The 19,293-nt window shown below is 46.8% G+C and overlaps 1 protein-coding gene across 1 annotated transcript; it reads left to right on the top strand.

Annotated features, from left to right (window-relative positions):
* The first annotated feature begins 8,610 nt into the window (after positions 1-8,610).
* Positions 8,611-19,284, top strand: CHC_T00002834001 (hypothetical protein). Its single transcript, XM_005713907.1, has one exon. It carries the CDS (start codon positions 8,611-8,613, stop codon positions 19,282-19,284), a length of 10,674 nt encoding a protein of 3,557 aa, XP_005713964.1.
* Positions 19,285-19,293: the final 9 nt, after the last annotated feature.

Consider the following 19,293-nt stretch of genomic DNA (forward strand, 5'->3'; position numbering starts at 1 on the left):
TTGCTTTACGGTCTACAGTATCTTTCTTCATGTCTACCAGACCCTCTTCTTCAAGAGGAAAGCAGCTCTCGCACGCAAAATTGTGTGAAGAAGCGGCCTTTGGTAGATTTGTTTCTTCTAAAGTTAGAGATTCTTTTATAAAAGCAGTCCACTTTCAAGGAGAACGTGAAGGAAAAGCACCCTATTCCCTTCTTTCTACTTTGCTTCAGGTATCGGAGCGATTTAATGCGAAGTTAGAGAGCTACCGTGACCAGTTCGAGACAGGCGATGAGGTTCTCGAGAGGCCACCAACTCCTGGGACAGATACGGAATGGATGCAGGGCGAATCATACCCTGAAGCACTGGCCGCTATTACAGAAGCCAATACCGGGGAGAAAGAACCGGAGTTCCTAACTGAAGATGAGGTAAGCTGGAACGGGGAGCTTGGGTATACGGGATCACTTTGGCGCGAGTGGATAAATGAAGAAGATGATGAAAAGGCAGAAGAAATGAACAGGCTCGCAGACAGGATAAGGAAGAAGAAGAAAATTCGAATTGAGAACTTGGTCTTTAATACTTTACTCAAGGAAACCACTTTTTTGACTCAATCTGTTGACGAACGCGACCAACAAGTTCAAGAAGCTATGTTGGAGCTTTCCAAGCGCACTGGAAATCGTACGAGAAAAATAGAAGTGGAAAAAGGGCTAAGCATGCCAAGCGAGCTAAAGAAGAGAGCGCAGGCCTTTCTAAGTCACAGAAGAGAGCTAGAAGAAAGGCATCAGCCAAGAAGAAGGCTTCGGCAAAGATACCGTCTAGCCGAACTGGTTAGGAAAATAAAATTGCTTACGAGGTCTAGTACCGGCCTTTTCTGTATGTTCCCCCGTCTACATTTCCCATTTTCTCCAAATTAGAAGTTTTAGTTTCAAAATTTAATTATTCAAAATGTTTTAGGTCCAACTTGAAATATGTTTCCTGTTTTTAATTTCCAGTTCGACCTGTAAAAAAGCTGCGTCGGCCTCTGTCCGATTTTTCTCTTGCTCTCACTTCCAACGACACACCAACCACATCAACCAAGGCAACTTCACGATTTCATTACCCAGTCCACCCCACTACGTCACCAAGTTGTTTATCTACTCTACCAAGAAGCTTACCCACGGCAACTTTTGTTGCGGTTTTACAGCGTTGAGACAGGTCTCACGCTGGAGAGGTTTGCGCCCAGGTTTGCGGATCGCAACGCTTTCACCGCTCCGAAGAATCAAGCTACAAGACCGCTCAAGTCTAGAAGTGAGAAGGTGTACTCAGTTGTGCTAACGAGGATCAGGCGGCTGCCGTCCGGTTAGGAGGTACAACTTCCGAAGAGTACACCTAGGGAATGAGGCCACTGTTGACGAGCAGTTTACGATGCCCTCGAGGAAATAATTACTCCTCCCCTTCATCGCGGGGTAAAAAGCGGGGCGGAAACAACTGCAACCAACAGGATAGAAAGCGCCGTCGAAGGATTCTCACTTTCATGAGAAACGCTTCAAGGAGAAATCTGTTTCCTCGTCCTTCTATTATGGGCGCTTCACAAAAAGAAGATGATGAGAGTGCCCTGCAGGAGTTTTTGGATCATAATCTAAGGCAAGAGCTTGCAGGAAACAGTGGTTCTAGCTGGATAGATTGCACTTCCGCCGGAAAGCTACTTCATAGCATGCTGCTTGACGCCGGTTTGGGTCAGTTTGAGCCCGAGGAAAGAACACTGATTGGAACTACCCATCTTGGAATAACTTTGACAGGAGAGAATAATCTACGACAGAAAGACAAATCCCGTAAGCTTAGCAAGATAATAATTAAAACTCTCACAGATGGATACATATATTCTTCTTCAGAAAAGTTCGCGCTTCCTCCAACCCTTTTTGTTCCGATACATATGAGCACATCGGATTGTGGGCATTGGGGATACGTAGCTGCGGTACCTGCTGGTGTAGAGCACTGTAAACATGTTCGAATCTACTATGGTGACAGCCTGAGGTGGCAGCCACCAGCTGGAATTCTTGAGACTCTTCAGTGTTATCTTTGCCATATTTTCCCAAAGATAAAGTTTACTGTTGCCACTGAGAACCATGCCCTTGACACATTAAACTACAAAGAGAAATTGGATGGATTTAGCTGTGGGTTTTATGTCCTATCGGCTGCTTCCAACTTCTGTGTGAAGAGAGGATTCATGCCAGTAGAAACATTTAAAAAGAGAAGTAAAAAGTTGTTCGAAAACTTTGGTCAGGCTTGTGTTCGAGCCCTTTTGACTATGACACTCCGCGCAATAAAGCACTTCGGAAGCACAAAGATATCGGACTGTCGAGTTGTGTCATACAACAGCAAAAGAAGACGAAGCCTTCGTCTGGAAGGTAGGCGAAATGTGGATATTTCCGAGAAAGATTCTCAAGATTCGAAGCACGCATTGAAAGAGCAACACCCATCTGACTCTGACATCATCAAAAAAGGGGATGACCATGAAATCATGCCAATAACACCCGTAGTTGAACCGACGAATGAGGACTCCCTTGGTTCTTTGTGTGGAATTTGGGATATCGAAGAAGAAGAGACCTCAGACGAGATCGATTGCGAGATTCTTTCCTCTTTCCACAAGCAAAACACGCCTAGGAGCGCTTCATATTCCTTTACAACTTCAAATCCACAAATCCACAGCCCTAAGTTGATATGTGATAAACCTACGTTTGAAACCATCAAAATCTCTGGCTGCGACATTAGTTCTTTGCTATTGCATTACGTTTTTATTGAGGGAGTAGACTTACAGCCTTCTCATATACGAGAAAAAGTGACGCTGGTAGGAGTCAACTTCGAGCCAGGGAATAGAGCTAATGACTCTGGAAATGGGAGACAAAATACTCACAGTCGGCCTATCTCTCTTTTGAAGACTTCGAACGCAAATAAACGAAACAAGTACGGCGAAGCTCAACCTAAGAAAGGAAGAATTGGAAAAGTAGAAGAAAAGCATGTAGCTAACCTTACATCATTTGTAGGAGATCGGTTCGACGAAGGGCATGTCTTTGGAAGAGTCTTCACAAGAAAATATAAGAATGGAACCGGTAAGTACATTGGAAGGACTAGACTTCGCTGTTTACGCTATGGAAAATATTGCAAATGTCCCTGTCAAATCGTGGCTCGACGTCTCACAAGTGAATCGGGTTGGAGCGTTCGTGCGCTGTTGACACACGAGAACCACGAGCTTATTCGCCATGTGCCTGAAAAGAAGAATGCGCACCTCTCTTCTCTGAAGGCTTCCATCAACAAACATTTTGGAAGTGAGAATTAAAGTCGAGGTGCATAATGAGTCCAGAGTTAAAGCCTTAATCTGGCTACATCATTTGATCATAAAAGAAAACGCATTGGGTTCGTCATGAGCTGTGACAAATCCTCAAGAATTCGTAGATTGTAGCACTATTTGAATAATCAAATGAAAGTAACAAAGTATTTTATTATCTTTGTTGTCTACTTCCACAGTGCTGATTTGACATCATCTTTCCTTAGTACGTTTTTCGTCCATTCCATCCATTTGAATTGTTCGTTGAACAGTTTTTTGAGATCATTACTTTTGCTATAAGCGCATGACAAACCATAGTTCTGTTTTATCATTTTTGACTCGGATAACGATGTGAAAGCTTTTTCGTACTCCTTGACAGACCTTTCGCTACAAAAATGAAAGAAAGCCATTGCTATCGTTTTGCGTTTCGCGTAGAGCGCCTTACTAGAAACTTGTTTTCCATTCTTGAGCAATTTTCGGTTTCTTTTGTATACAGACCATTCCATAAGTGCTTTCTCAAGCGCTACCACTGGATCAGGCCTCACCCACCACCTCAATATGCTAGCCACAGTGTCCGAGCAACGTGGTATCTCAGCTTTTCTCACTGTACTTGAAGTGGGAGGTTGAAATGTGAGCTGTGTCAGCGTCTTCGACTGGCATTTTGTGCTTCGTTTTTTCTCTATCTCTCTTCTGTTCTTTAAACCTTCCAATTTCTGTTTCGCTGTGAAATCTTTTACCCCTTTTACTGCTCCCGGGTGTTTGAGCGATCCAGAATGCAGGGTGGAAACATGATAAATTGTTGTTGATGACTTGGAAGGCAAAAGATGACCGTGATATGGTGTTTGAAAGTGATGCGATATCCTCTCCTGTGGCAAGTCTCGTAGGACAATTAAGCAATGGAGGTAGAGCTTGACCGGTGACTGGATGGGTCCCTTGCGGATGATACAATGGTTCCGTGGACTTCACTGCCGAGGTCAACAAGAGTAAGGACTCCTGAAAAGTATCGAGAATTTTAGATCCTCTCGCCTCGAACAGCGGGTTAGGTCGCAAGTCGCTTTCATATGATAGAAACCCTTCTGGTAGAGCTTGTATCGGACAAAGCTGCTGCTGCATTCCATTTTGTGATGCTGTTGGATCTGAAAGAGCGAACTTCTCACTCTTATCAGAAAAAGATTTGAATACCTCAGCTACTGCCCGGATTATCTGTACTTGGCGATCTGTAGGTGCGGTTTGAGCGAGACTGATCCGGCGATGAGATTTCTCTCTGTATCCCATTCTGAGACGTGACAAACCGCTGTGGTAGACTTGAAAGAACACTATGCTGAAGGGTACGGGAACGAGAGTGTACAGAGATACCTTCAGGACTGGAAAGCTGTCGCTCAGATGTCAAATGAAGGGCAACAACGGAAACTTAATTTTCTGAAATATTTATTTGTAACCGACAGTTGAAACGTTTGCAAAGCCTATGATTTCCCCCAGAACGGCTTACGATCTTCGACTTCTGACGCTCAACTCGGTACAAAATGGAGCCAAATATTGACGCAGGTATAATTGCAGAACGGATCGTCCGCAATCCAACTTCTGAGTCGTCTCAGAAACGATACAAGTCATCCGCTCAATTGTACCATGAATGGCTGGTGGCACTTGGCGCTAACGTTGATGAGCTTGATTGCTCGCCTACAAGAAAAAAGGAATCTGATCCTGTTTTTGTAGCTTGTGCTCTTATCATCGCAAGGTGTGGTCCGCGAGAAGATGGTTTCGAGGGACTTAAAGCAAAGTCAACAGGAGGCGCAATCAAAAGTGCTGTAGTGTCCTACTGGAGACGAAGAGGAATAGATGGAGAGTATGTCAGACTCCCAGATGGATCCTTTACTGGTAACCCTGGCAAGTCTCCTGACCTGCAGTCCTTAATAAACCGATTGGATGAAGCGCAGCGCATATCTCGTGCAAATATAACGAGAAGGGCATACCAAGAAACTCATGAGGATGTCAGAGCTCTTTACTACAGATTTGTCGAAGATCAGCTACCTGCTGCTATTAGAAGAGACCCGACAGTCAACTACTCCGAGCTTCAAGTCGCTTGCTTGAATATGATGCAGTTTAGCTCCGTATCAAGAGGTTCGGAAATGTTAGCGCTCAAGATGAAAGACTTCTGCTTCACTGGAAACACAATTGATTCACCAATTGTTGGAGTTCTTCCAATTACTAAGAACCGGAAAACAAGTTACACTTACTTCAGATTTTCTAAAGCTGTAGATGTGTCCATTTGTGGCTTACGAGCACTCATGGGGTGGTTCTGTGTCTTAAGATCCCACGCTGTATGCAGTGGAAACCTCTTCGTTCAAGTGAAGTCTAACGTCCTTCAAAGCGGTACTAAATTGGATGGCAGTTCGTACGCCCGTCTTTTACGGGGCATGGGCGAGAAGTGTGGAATCTATGGATTGGCTGAGCACAGCGCGCGTAGAGGGGGAGCGGGGTACTACTACTACGTTCTGCGACGAGATTTGTTCTTTCTCTACAGGGCATTCTCATGGGAGAGCCTGACAGAAATGTTGAAATACGTGGGCTTGGAAGACGTTCACAACTCGTACGCCTTGCTTGGGTTTACTGCTTTTGGAACGAATGAGTTATTCTTTTCTATGCAACCCACGAATCATTAGAGAACTGTTTCCGACGGTGTTTACCTACCAAGTAAACCTAAATTTGTTTCAGGAGCGCACGATTCTATTCATGTATTTCGTAAAAAAGCACCTCTGTTTGTATTATTTCTGACAATCACAAATTGAACACAAATGGCAGTCCACCATTACGTCAGAGGTGCCTTTCTCTGTATATGAATGTAAATTTTGCGTTTGATGTTCATAATTTCAATTGAAAGCCTTGTATTTAGGACTACTCTAGCGGAAAAACGTCTAGAGAAGATTCGAGAAAGTTTTGAATGGAATTTCATCGCATACTGGTTGCTACAATCAGTTATTCAGAATCTGATGACTTCATGATTACACCTTGATCCTTAAACGTGATCGTACTTACACACGTAAGATGATTATAACCCCTTGTAGTCCCGTTCTCTTCAAATGCAGGGCCTGATAGTTATGATGGCGAAAGAGTCTTCTTGCTTTGCTATCCGTAAGAACCTTTGACCTACTCTTCCATCATAAAACTGTAATGCAAATTTCACTGTGAAAGTAATATACTGTGAAGTTCGTGATTCAACTCATGAAATGTCATAGCGTACTGTGGAATCAAGAAAATGACAGTTACGATCTTGAAAGAGATCTTGACGACAAAATCTCAAAAGGCGTTGATTAAAGACAAAACTAACAATCACTTAGGCTTCTTTTGCCATTCAGCTGCAGACGGCTAGAACTCTCGTCCATGGTTGATATGTATCGCTATGATGAGCTTAGAACAGTTCTTGCAAAACTCTACTCCTTATAGTTCCACACACGTAAAACTGATGGAGAATTTAAAGGAGACAGTAGTACTAATGTATCCTTAGATAATACCGCAGGGTGTATATATAATGCTATTGAGCATGACAAATTATGAAAATATTAACAACTAAAGAAGACATGGTCTGATTAGACATGGCCCGATTGTGAAACGTTTAAGAGCATTTAAAAATAGAGCTAGCCATGGACGTATACGCATTGTGTTGCCAGTAAACGAAGGATTACACTGTGAAGACGATATGTTCCCCATAAATAGGTTCTTCTCTGCAGAACAGTTGGGCGTTCGATGAGGGGGGGTCTTCAAAAAACCTGAAGAAACGTGGGCCCTGCACACGTTGAGCCCTTCAAAGACGTTGGGCCCTCCGAAGACGTTGGGTCTTCGACAAAATGTGTGCTCATCGACGAGGTTGGGTCCTGCACATGTTGGGCCCTTCAAAGAGGTTGGGCCCTCCGAAGACGTTGGGTCTTCGACAGTTGGGTCATCGGCACAAAGTGTGCTCTTCGACGAGGGTGGGTCCTGCACAAGTTGGGCCGTCCGAAGAGGTTGGGACGTCCGAAGACGTTGGGTCTTAGACAATTGAGTCTTCGGCACAAAGCGTGTTTTTCAACGAGGTTGGGTCCCGCACAAGTTGGGCCGTTCAAAGAGGTCGGGCCCTCCGAAGACGTTGGGTCTTCGACAGTCCTTCGACACAGAAGGTGCTCTTTGACGAGGTCGGGTCCTGATGAAACGTTGGGTCGCATACAAGTTGGGACCTCTAAAGAGTTCGATAGTGTAGAAGCGTTGGACTGACTACTTGGGACTCCCAAGAGGTTGGGTTGGGTCTTCGACACAAAGTGAGGCATTGGACGAGGTGGGGTCTTCAAGATACGTGAATAAATGATGGAACCTGCAAAAGTTGGGCCCTTTAAAGAGGTTGGGGCCTACGAAGAGGTTGGTTCCAGAAAAAAAGTGGACTCTTCGACGACGTTGGGTCCAGATAAAACGTTGGGTCGGGTATATAAGTTGGGCTCTCCGAAGACTTGGGGACTTCGACGCAAAGTATGCTCTTCGATATGGTTAGGTATTTGTGTAGTGTTATTTTCGGAGGTCTGGTTGGTTATTGTATGTTTGTCGTTTGTTTCCTAAAAGTTTCCAGCAGAATGCAAAAATGCATATGCAGGGTGCAATGGCGGTTTCAATGTAGTGTAGTATTGAGTCTAAGGATGTTTTGGGAATGGATCCTCCTTTTCTCACAATACTTTTACAGACATCCTGGCTTACATCTTCCTTTGCGTTATCGGGTGTCTGAGAGAGGTGGGAGTTTCACTTCGGGCGGTGGACTGTTTTAATTGAAAGTTAGGATTTATCATACCGGCGGCATCGCTGGGGGGTTTCCCGTCGTCAAAACGGTTGCCCGCATCGGAGATGCAGTAAAATCACGTAGTACGTGATTTTACTGCATCTTGCATCGTTGGTATTTTGATGTTCTGTGGTAGCCCTCTTGCAGCAAAAACACTGTAAGATTCCTCACAGGTGGCATGCGCCATGTTTCGGGTGGGATTCTCGATTGTATTTCGTGGGCCGGCAGCTGCCCTCTCAAAACGCCGGGCCGACGGAATCAAGTTGATCTCTAATTCGCGCAACAGTATCCTCAGTTTCTGGCATGGTACGGTATTGAGACCGATCTTCGGACTAGTTTCTCCCCATGGCTGTGTTTTCGGTTCGCAGCGGCGGCGGTCTACCTTTCGCCTGTCGTTAGCATATCTGCACATCCATGTTTGCGTCTGCTGCAAAATCTTGAATGGTTTCACTGACCCCTCATGTTGGAGGCACGCTCAGATATCGTTTGATCGGCCAGTGAGTCATCTCCTCTCATCCTTATCCCGAGTCCGATCATGGAGTATGCTTTGGCTGAGGTCCGTACTCACGTGGACGTTCTTTACAATGCTTCAGCACCCAGGACTGGAAGAAGACCTCGCACAGGAAAGATAGAGCGACACAAGGCTGTTGTTGCTATACGGAATGCGATTTCTAAGAAATCTACTATCAACGCACTCACCGCTGCCTCAGTCCAGGAGATGGTGCGTGGACCCCAGGAAGACTCATCAGGAGGAATTCCACCGTTAGGATGGGTGGAGCTTGCAATAGTTCTGTTAGAGACGTTGAATCAAGCTTGTAGTGACGCCTTGACATCAAGGGCTACCTCGAAAACAGGAAGAGTAACGTTCAGATCCGAGTTGGTTTTTTGCTTCAAGGAGGTGCTCAAGCTCTCCCTTGCCAATGGGCCTGCAGGTGTCATTCGACCTGTAGTACCAGCCTTTCTCTTCTTTGCACATCAGTGGCTCTCAGAGCCATCCTTGAGACCACTGCTGGCTGATCAAGTATGGCAGTGCGTGAGAGATATTCTCCAAGATGATGCAAATCGCGCTATGCTCACTCCTCCCTTCATTCGTACTTGGGTTGATGTCTGCGTTGAACAACTCACAAACAGAGGTCCCCTCTATCATTCATCGACTGTTGTGTCACAGCTAGCAGGTGATGTTTTAGAGACAATAGCGCGAAATGTGGACAGCTACGATACCCTCACTCAAAGCACAAAGTCATTGGCGCCGAGTAAAATGCTTGGTGGTGATTTTGGGTATGCCATTGTTTGTGAAAGATGCTGCTTCATGCTGGTCATTGCGGAAACAAAGCGAAGAGCTTCTCCTCGAGACGCCCGCCAGATCCAGGCTGTCGCCTTTCGAACACTCACTGCGACGCTAAGCAATCAGTTGCTGGATGCAATCGGGAGCAACGCTGTTGAATCAATAATTAACGTCAGCCTAACGGCGATGATCGCATGTTGGACGGACAGAAGGCATCACGACGTTGCTGTATCTCTTGCAAGAGTACTTTTGCTTATAGCCCCAACACACAGAAAGCTAGTGGATACGTGTCGGCAGCGGCTGCTTGTAGACTTGCGTGATGAAGGGTCCTCAGCTGTCTTAAGAGCAGGGCAAGATGTGAAGGATGACTTTGTGGATTGCGCAGCTTCATGCTTCTCCTTGCGGGAAAGCCTCCATTTTGCCTCCTCCCCCGAGTCTAGCTGGGGATTGGTAATTGTGTGGTTGCGGGTATGTATAGCGATTCTGTCTCGACGTGTCCTGAAAAAGGGAACAACTATTGTTCTAGATGCACAAGACGCGTTGGATCAGTGCACTTCAGCGGCAGAAGCTGTCACTGCGATCCTCCGAGGGCACGAGAAAATACAGGAGTCGTTTTACGACGAAGTTATACGCTGTTGCACTCGCACAGTGAATCTGGCGGCATGCATTGCAGATAGAGTCGCTGTCGACCGCAAAGCTACAAACTCGTTTGCACAGGAATCTTGGAACGACTTGTACGTGGCTTTGCGAGAGCACGTACGAAAGATGAAGTACTCTGTGCCTCGAAGAGGTAAATATGGAGTAGGTGGCCAGAATGTTCAGACCGACGAGCACTTGCTGCAGTCTTTATCTCTGCTCAGGTCTCTACAGCTGTTTGAACATTGGCCCGCAAGAATTGATGCCATGCACATGGACAGCCAGAGCGCTCTTCCCTATCCTATATCTCGACTAACTTCGTCGAAACATGTTCCTTCTGCAATGGAAATTGAGTACACCAGAACTTTGATAGCGCGAAATGGCGTCCCAGACCTCCATGGACGCCGTCTTCGGCTGCGCCTTGCGCTTGCCCTGGTTGGACTATGTAAAGACTTTGACGCTTCAAGGACATCTGCGGTGAAGACATTAGTCGATGCCTCTTGCGTAGTGCTTGGGCTTGCGAGGGGGGAATGCACGATAAGCCATTGTCCGGCAGGGAAGAGCTGTGTTGACGTGGAGGAGCACATTTCGAAAGGGCTTGCTTCCGATGCATTCAATGCTTTTCAGTCTTACTTTGGGTATTGTGCCAGCGAAGAGAAGATCATTGGTGAGGGAAGCAGACTCGTTGCGAAAGTCAAGCAACAAGAACTGGTTTGGCCTTTAAGCTTTGCTTCAGTCGGTATAATTTCTGGTGTTTCTGAAGAATCAGCAGTGACTCCTGATTGCGACAAACACCTGTCTGGTGTTCAAACAAGAAAACACTTCTCAGTTGACCCAGCAATAACTGATGAGATTGAAACTAGTATTCTTTTGAAAGCAAACGCGTTCTTGAACACGACGAGAGCTGTATCCCTGAGAAAGATGGGTGTCTCTTACACGAGTGTATCGGAGCACTCTTCAGAGGTTGAAGAGGCTCACCACTTGTCCGAGGAACACCTCTCGTACTCTAAAGCAAAGCTCATCGTCTTCCTGGGGAGCTACTTGCTACAGGGCATATCCCTGGGAACAATTTCTACTGGGAAAAAGATAACTCCGAATGAAAACAGAGCTAGCGAGGAATTAATGAAACTTTTGACACAGCTTACGAAATCGTTTTCGTGTTCTCCCTTCACAATCTTGGTGTCTAGGATTGAGTTGTCGCTCGGTGTGATACAGGTATCATGCTCGCTTTTAAAATCGCTCGAGACCTGTCTGAGGCCATCTTCAGGAAGTAGAATGCAAGATCATTCTGTTTGGGTTCAACTACTGCAAGCACTATCGAAATCAATGTCTTCTATCTCTGCCAAACTCTCCACAGGTCTTGCCGAAGCATGTGTGACGCAAACGAAAGAGAATATTAGGAAAATCCATCAGTTCACGAATGGTAATTTAAGCGATCCATCATCTCAACAGTTGTTACCGTTGAAAAGAAGCAGGGGTCCAACCTCACCCTCTACAAGACATCGAGCCAAGAGGAAACGTGTTTCACGAGGACACCTGGATCTTGAGAGGAGAAAAGATGAAAATGATCACAGGGACATGATTTCCAGTCATGAGGACCACAACGCGTTTGGTGATGAAGGTAGCAACCACTTTGATTCAGATTCTTCAGAATCAGATGGTTTTGGTTTTGATAACTTCGAGACAGATCAAAACCAGATGCGTGGGGAACGTCGACGCAACCCAAGAGAGCAGATATCTGCTTCTCGACTTGCCAAAAACGCTTCTTGTTTGCTACGAGCATGCGTAAAAGAGCTACCCACAGTAGAAGATCTTGTCCTTGACAACATCTTAGAAGGAATTCAACACCTTGACGATTTGGAAAGTGCATTGAGCCCGGATGGATTTGAACGATCGGCTCTAGCATCCACTCTCGTCGATCATACATTTCTCGACTTGCGCACATCATTGTGGGTTGTGTTGTTTTCTCTGCGAACAAATAGAGCCGTCGAAGCTGCCGCCCGTGATTTGCTGAAAGCAGGCCTGTATTGGAGGGGCCTCGAGACGACTGCCCACCAATACGTTTCGTTTTACGTGGAATCACTGCAACTTTCGAACAACAGTCGCAAGCATTACCCGCTGCCCTGTTTTCTTGAGCAGTTTCGGATTTCATTTCTCGACCATGCACGTATCTTTCTGAAGAAATGTCAGCTCCCGGATGACTCAGATGCGGTGGAGCCCAATCGCGCGCATATCCGTGAACCGCAGAGGTGTCCTTTGCATTTAGTCAGTAGTATTGTTGAAGTTTCGGAACATTTTAGAACACGGCACGCCTTCAGAATGCCCCGAATGACTCGTGTTTCTTACTACCGGTTTGGACTAGCGGCATTAGAACTGTTCTGTGCACGACCAGTGGATCTAACTGCCGTGACGGAACAAGAATCTCCCCAGTCCACGACTCTACAAAACATGATACAGGCAATTCGAGCCGCGCTTTTGAAGTTTTTGTCTGATTCTGAGGCCACCGTCCGTTTCGTGGCAGCTCTGCTGTTCCCGCGGTTACTCGCGACTTTCAAATGTCCAGTATCACAACTCGAAACGATTCTGCGAGACAGTATTCCGCAGAGCAGTGCGTGTCGGGAGAGCGCCTCATACTACGGAAAGGTGATTGGAGTGCGTACCGGAGCGGATACTCAAAATGCTGTTGTGACACAATTAAGTCTATCAGCACATGAGCAGATTGGTTGCGCTTCCATAAGTGAGTCATTCCGCGCGATAGGGGCTCGGGCAAAGGCTCACACCGTATTTGTGGCTCTTTGCGAATTGGGCAGTGTACGGGAGGATCTTTTACCATTATGTTTGCTGCTGATACTCTTGCGTGTGCTCAAGAATGGCAAGCACGTTTCTGCGGCCTATCAAGCCCTTGTGCGATTGTGCATGACAAAAGGATACCGCAGCCCACGCCACTTGTATCACACGTTTGCAAGGTTACTACTATCGAAATGGTTCCAACATCCTCAAGCACTTCAATGGTTGTATCAGTTTCCTGCCTCCGTTCTAGTGGACGTGGACCATCATCGAGATGGAGTACTTTTCGATTGGATACGAGAACAGCAATCAGTGATACTTCCACACGTGTTAGTTCTAGATACTGCCCCATCTCTACCTCGAACGACGGAACTGGCTGAAGCAATTGGCGTTGACCTGAAAGTTCTGCTGTCCACAAATGTTGCTTCTTCATCTCTTATATTTCCAATGCAGTTTGCGGGAAGCTTACATGAAAGGGGTCGAGCTCTTTGGAAGGCAGTCGATAACGTCCTTGAGGGAAAGTCGAAGGAGCTTATGTTCAAACACAAGACTGAAGTCTTGCGGTCCTTTTTGGTTAGCACATCTTTCCAGCACACTGGGCAACCCGAAATTCGGCATAGATTGGATCAGGCGAAGAGCCTTGGATTTTCAAGAGATACACGCGAAGTACAGCCACCACTTTATGATCCTCTAGTCGTGGCTCTGGCGATTGACCAATTGTTCGAAGTTGACTCCAACAGACTAATCATTCAGAGGAGCATTTTGAAGGGCTCTCTCTTTTCCGATCTTAGGGACGAAGAGAATGGAATATGTCTCGCTGCAAACTTCAACGGGTTCTTGGAAGAATGCCAAAAGAGCAAAGTATTTCTCATCCGCATGCTCGTAATGATTTCAAATTTTCTCATGGGCCCGCCAAACCCGAAACCTGCACAGCACCGACGCGACGCATTCTTTTGCGTCGGAATGCTCTGGCGCACACTGGGTGTCAATATTCTTGTCAAATCGTCCAGTGAGCGCGTCATTTTTTACAAGTTGATGGCTAAGGGATTTGAACACTATGAGACTGTTCATGACGCAGCCTGGCTCCTGCTAGAGGTTCAAAAGGAAATGTCTTGTATGGCTGACCGTTATCCCGAAGTGAATGTTATTGCTACTGATCTTCGTGTGGACCCGGCGGAGAGTGAACATTTGCACTGCATGACCACCTCTAGTGAACGCCAGATGTTTGAGTTGTTAAGTGCTGTAACACCCGTTCTGGTATCCATTATTTCTAAGTCTACTCGCGCCTCATCTGATGTTTTGAATAACGTTTCTCTTGTCGCATTGAACAACCTCGTACAGGTTTGCTACGATGAAGGGCTTTGGACATCAATTCTGTGCAATGGACCCTACCCAAAGTCGAAGCACTTTTTAAAAGTGAGAGCACTATATGAAGCCTCGAAGGCAAGCGCTGAGTGCAATCCAACAGAAGATGCTGCTGGTGCCATCGTGGCGGGTTTGAAGCGCTTTCATGTTGTGTGTCGACTGCGAGCACAGAATGAGTCCTTCTTTCCAACTTTCGCATGTATTCAGGAGTTGCACAGGCTACTATCAGACTCTGCTGTAAGTGAGCTCTCTCGTCGGATGAATTCAGAGGCTTGGGTGAGAAGCAATGGCCAACACGAGCAAACTGCTCCACATGTGCGACGCGCGATAGCGTGTCTCATTCAATTTGTCCATGCAATTGAGAGAGATTTGCGGAAGCGAAAGCCAGAGGGAAGTTTTGTATCTCGGACGTCTACTCGACTCATTGACAACGAGAGGGCTAAGAAAATGGAAGGAATGGCTCATGAGATAGCCGACGTCATGGCGTTGCTTGGTCTTCTTCAACCGCAGTCAGAAATGTACATACGCGGTGAGTCACGGCACAAGTTAATTCCTAGTTTGGCACTAAACCAGGGCTATGAAGAAATTTCCTGTGGAATTAGGCTAAGTCTCATTCTTTTGCTCAAAATGGTCCATGGTTCCTCCCCAATTGCCGCCGAAGCTGCGATAACTACCCTGATCCAAATATTGGGAACTGAGGACGGGAAGAGGTTATACGCTCGCGACAAATTTAATCTGGGCATCTGCACGCCTTTTCGAAATGCAGCGCGAAAACTAGCGGTGACCGCCGGCTCTTCAAGTCCTGTAAATATCATTGATCCCAGCACCGGGGAACCTGCGCCCTGGGCATCCTTCCCGGCGCTAATGGATTCGCAATTGTGGGATATCAACAAGGACGAGCGTCTCTCATTGCCTGGGGATGAAAGTTGGATGAGACGATTCTGCTGCGTGCTTGCAAATATGTGTGAGTCGGGAGCACTGAAGACTTTGTCGGTGCCGTGTTATATTTCGTACCAGTTTGCAAGTGAGATGCTTCCATACTTGTTGATGGATGTTGTTACACAAAACAAAAGTCAAAATCATGTGGACATGGGGTATTTGCTCTGCGAAAATATCCTGAACGATCCGAAGACTCCTTCAAATATAATTAGAGCTTTCGTTCACGCACTTGACGTCTTGTGTCAAGTAGGCTCCCGGGTGATTTGTCAAAAAGGGATAACATCAGCGATCGAAGAGGGCAAAGCTTGGCCCATTTGTCGGCCGAGGTATGTTCTAGCAGTGCCTTACATCGACGCAGCGCGAGCTGCTCTACGAACTGGGTGCTACTTTTCAGCTGTTCGATTCTCTCAAATGCATGTTGACGAAAAAGTTGCAGAAAGGGAGTTTCGCATCTTTTCCGGGACACAGAATCACAAAACAGACCGTAAACGGTCTTCTTATATGACTCGTGATTCTTCTGTCGAGCGAGCGGAGGGAAATGCAAGGAATGATGTGAAGGAGATTTTGCTATTGGCGATGACAAGAATCCAAGAGCCAGATGGAGTGCGCGCTTTTGGGAACAACGCCGATTTATCACAAGCTGCGGCTGGGCTAGCAATGCTGGATGAAGACTGGATAAGGTCTCTTAGCGCATTGGACATCGCTTCTCGAATGACCAGGGGCTCGAGCTGGTCTATCGCGAGACAGTCAACTGGTGAAATCGAGTCTGAGATGCTTGACATGAACCGGGAGCTTTCATTATTTCATTCTTTGCTCCGCCTTGGCACGCTCTCCATAGCGACAGACTATTGGAGTGGCCTTCGATGCCGAACCTCGAAAAATGGTCTGCAGCATCAAGACGCTGCTCCATGCGATGAGAATTCGCCAATAGAAAACCTAAATGATCTCCGGTATGCTGTTGCCTGGAAGCTGGGACAGTGGGAATCACCGGCTTTGCTTCCTTCATGTTTGCCTTCTGCAGGAGGAACAGAGCGTCCCCATGGATTTCACTGTACCATTTATCGCGTGTTACACTCGTTTCGTACAGAACGTTTTGTGGAAGCATGCAAGCTTCTGTCAAGCAGCAAAACGAGGGAGCTCTTGGGTCTCGTTCGGGATAGCTCTGGTGTATCTGCTGGAACGGTGTATGCAACTGCAGCAAGGCTCCAAATCTTCCGAATCTTGGAAGAAGCTCAGCTCCAATGCTCTCCTCCTGTCACTGAAGCAGGGAAAGAATCCCAGTGGTTCGACGGCGAGGGTAAGACTCGAAATCCCACAGCCCCCGCACTACAAGCAAATGTTGAATTCAGGAGCGAATTCGACAGAGATTCGGAAGAGCAGGTAATACTACGCCCTGGTTTGACATTGAAGAAGACAGATGGCATCATTGATAGGGTCTTACATGATTCGTTTGGAGGCTACGACGCTGGCAGTGCCAACTCTGCGATTGTTCCGTTCCGCGACGCCTTCAGCGACATCGTCTTGGCCGAAGAGCTGCCTATAGCACTGGTTCATTGTCTGCGCGCAGATAAAATGACTTCAAGAGCTGCCGCGACAATATCTGCTCGCGTTTTAAGAGCGGGGGGAAGCGGAGCTTGGTCACGGTCGGCTTCTTGTCTTGGTACGGAATTGTCGTCACAGCTGGTAAGTGCTTCTCATGTAGATCGCGTTGCGTGGAAGCTGCAAGAGGCTCGTCTCCGATGGTTGTCCAGCCATGATGCAGCTTCTCGGAAGATAGCATTGGTTGCTGTGAAAGACATAATTTCTTCAGAACTCGGAGGTCGCCCGGAAAGCGGAAATTCTAATGTTTCGGAAGATGCAACACCGCCTCAAGCAGTGGTATGGGATGCAGTAGCAGATGACTGCGACAAACACGCTTTCTTAAGGTCAGAGGCATGTCGCTTGGCCGCGATATGGTCTCTTGACATGAGAACGCATGAGCCTATGAATTTATTTGAAACTTTCTTGGAGTCCGGTTTACAAGCAGTTCATGCATCAGCGGAAGCAAAGCATTTGGCATGTCCTGCCCACATGGCAATGGCTACGTTCGCGGATGCTCAGTTGGCGAACATTGACGCCTATCGGAAGACAAGGAAGTACGACGAAATGGTGTCATCGCTGCGAGCAGCTGAGGAAAAGATATGCAAGCTAAAGGCAATGAAGAGTAAACGCCAGGCGAAACCAAAAAAATCGTCACGGCGTATGAGACGTTCAAGCAGATCAGAAGTAACATCTGGTGCGACAACTGATCATCAAATCGGTCGCGACCTACAAATGCTGATTAACAACGAAGCAAGAAAAGCTAAGTTGGATAGGTTGCGGTTGGAGAATTTGAATGACTTGTACAGAAAGTGGCAAATAATCGCCTGCAAGCATTTTGCCTCAAGCCTTCGAGACGGAAACGCCCAGGACCTAAGAGCAGCCTTTCGTTTTGTGGCGCTATGGTTGGATGCGGGTCAGATGCGAAACACGATTACTACGGAATTAGCTATAGACACGGATGGCGTTGATATCGGGGTCCCTGTGTCCAAGTTATTGCCTCTGGCGCCGCAGCTTTCGTCTCGACTAAGCCCGCTTGGAAACATTGGCAGCGGTGCGTTTCAGATCGCGTTATCGAATACTGTTCGGCAAATGGCAGAAGCGTTTCCCGCTTACTGTATCTGGCAACTAGTGGCTTTGTCCAATTCTACAAGGATATCCGTGAATCAAGAGATATATGCATCCTTATATCTTGGAGACAAGGACAAAAAAGAGGCAGCAGACAAAATTTTGAATGACTTAACGGCATTGCATGGAGACGCTGTTCGAGACATGAAAAAAGTTGCAGATGCATATATTTTACTTTCGGAGACTACCGACTCGCAGAAAAGTAGAGGCTATTTAGATATGAGCAAATCTCTGCTACTGAAGTTAGGTGAACTGGAGAATGTGCCAGTTCCAACTGTGCCCTTGCCATTGAATGCCAGCGATTATCGGGGTGATCTGCCTCACATAGTGAAATTCGAGAGGAAGGCTAGTGTGTGTGCGGGGCTTAGCAAGCCATTGCGGATTGTTTGTTATGGATCAGACGGAAAGAGTTATCCGCAAATGGTGAAAGGTCGGGATGATCTTCGCGGAGACGCTGTCATGGAACAATTATTCACCATCCTGAACAGCCTTCTGGAGAGAGATGCCGATGCGGCGAAACGGAGCTTGCTGGTACGTACGTATCGAATTGTTCCTTTGTCGCCATTTTCCGGTATTATGCAGTTTGTTAGCAATACGCAGCAGTTCAAGGAGATTCTCACGGAGAAAAATAAGTCGAATGGGCCGCACCGTGGAGGCGCATCATTGCATGAGAGGTACCGACCGAATGATATGAAGCATGAGAAGATTTTTGAGAAGGCTTTCCAGTTCAAGTCACGTGAAAACCAGACAAAGCGGATTCAGTTTTTGGCAAAGGTTTGGCATGTTTTTCAACCTGTGTTCCACTTCTTTTTCTTAGAACAATGGCCGGATCCGGCGGAATGGTTTTCGCACCAACTCGCATATTCCAGATCTGTGGCAGTTATGAGTGTCGTAGGTTTCATTTTGGGGCTCGGAGATCGCCACCTCTCCAACATTCTTTTAGATATCGTTACCGGAGAGGTAGTGCATATTGATTTTGGTATAGCTTTTGAGCAGGGAAAACTCCTTCCAACTCCTGAACGCATGCCGTTCCGCCTAACCCGCGACCTTGTGGATGGATTTGGTATAGCTGGCGTCGAGGGAGTGTTTCGCAGATGTAGCGAGGTGACTCTGTCAGTGATGCAGCGGAACAAGGACGTACTCTTGACAATTGTAGAAGTCTTGCTTCATGACCCGATGTTTAACTGGGCTCTAACACCAGAAGAAGTTCTTCGGGAACAAAACTCGAGGGACGGCAGCGATCAAGATATATTTGAGTCGGACGACCTCTCAAGGTCTCTTGATGAGTCGGCAGTCGCCCAAAAGGTGAACAATGATATCAGTGGAAGCACCGAGGCTCATCGGGCTCTAAACCGCATCTCGGAGAAGCTGGATGGCCTGGAAGGAACGGAACGATTGTCTGTTGAGGCCCATGTCGCTCGTTTGATAGATGAAGCTCAAGCTTTCCATGTAATAGCAGCGGTATACCCTGGATGGGCACCATGGTTGTAAGAACAAGGA

The sequence above is a fragment of the Chondrus crispus genome, genomic scaffold (assembly GCF_000350225.1).
Source record: "Chondrus crispus Stackhouse genomic scaffold, scaffold_158, whole genome shotgun sequence".
Lineage (NCBI taxonomy): Eukaryota > Rhodophyta > Florideophyceae > Gigartinales > Gigartinaceae > Chondrus > Chondrus crispus.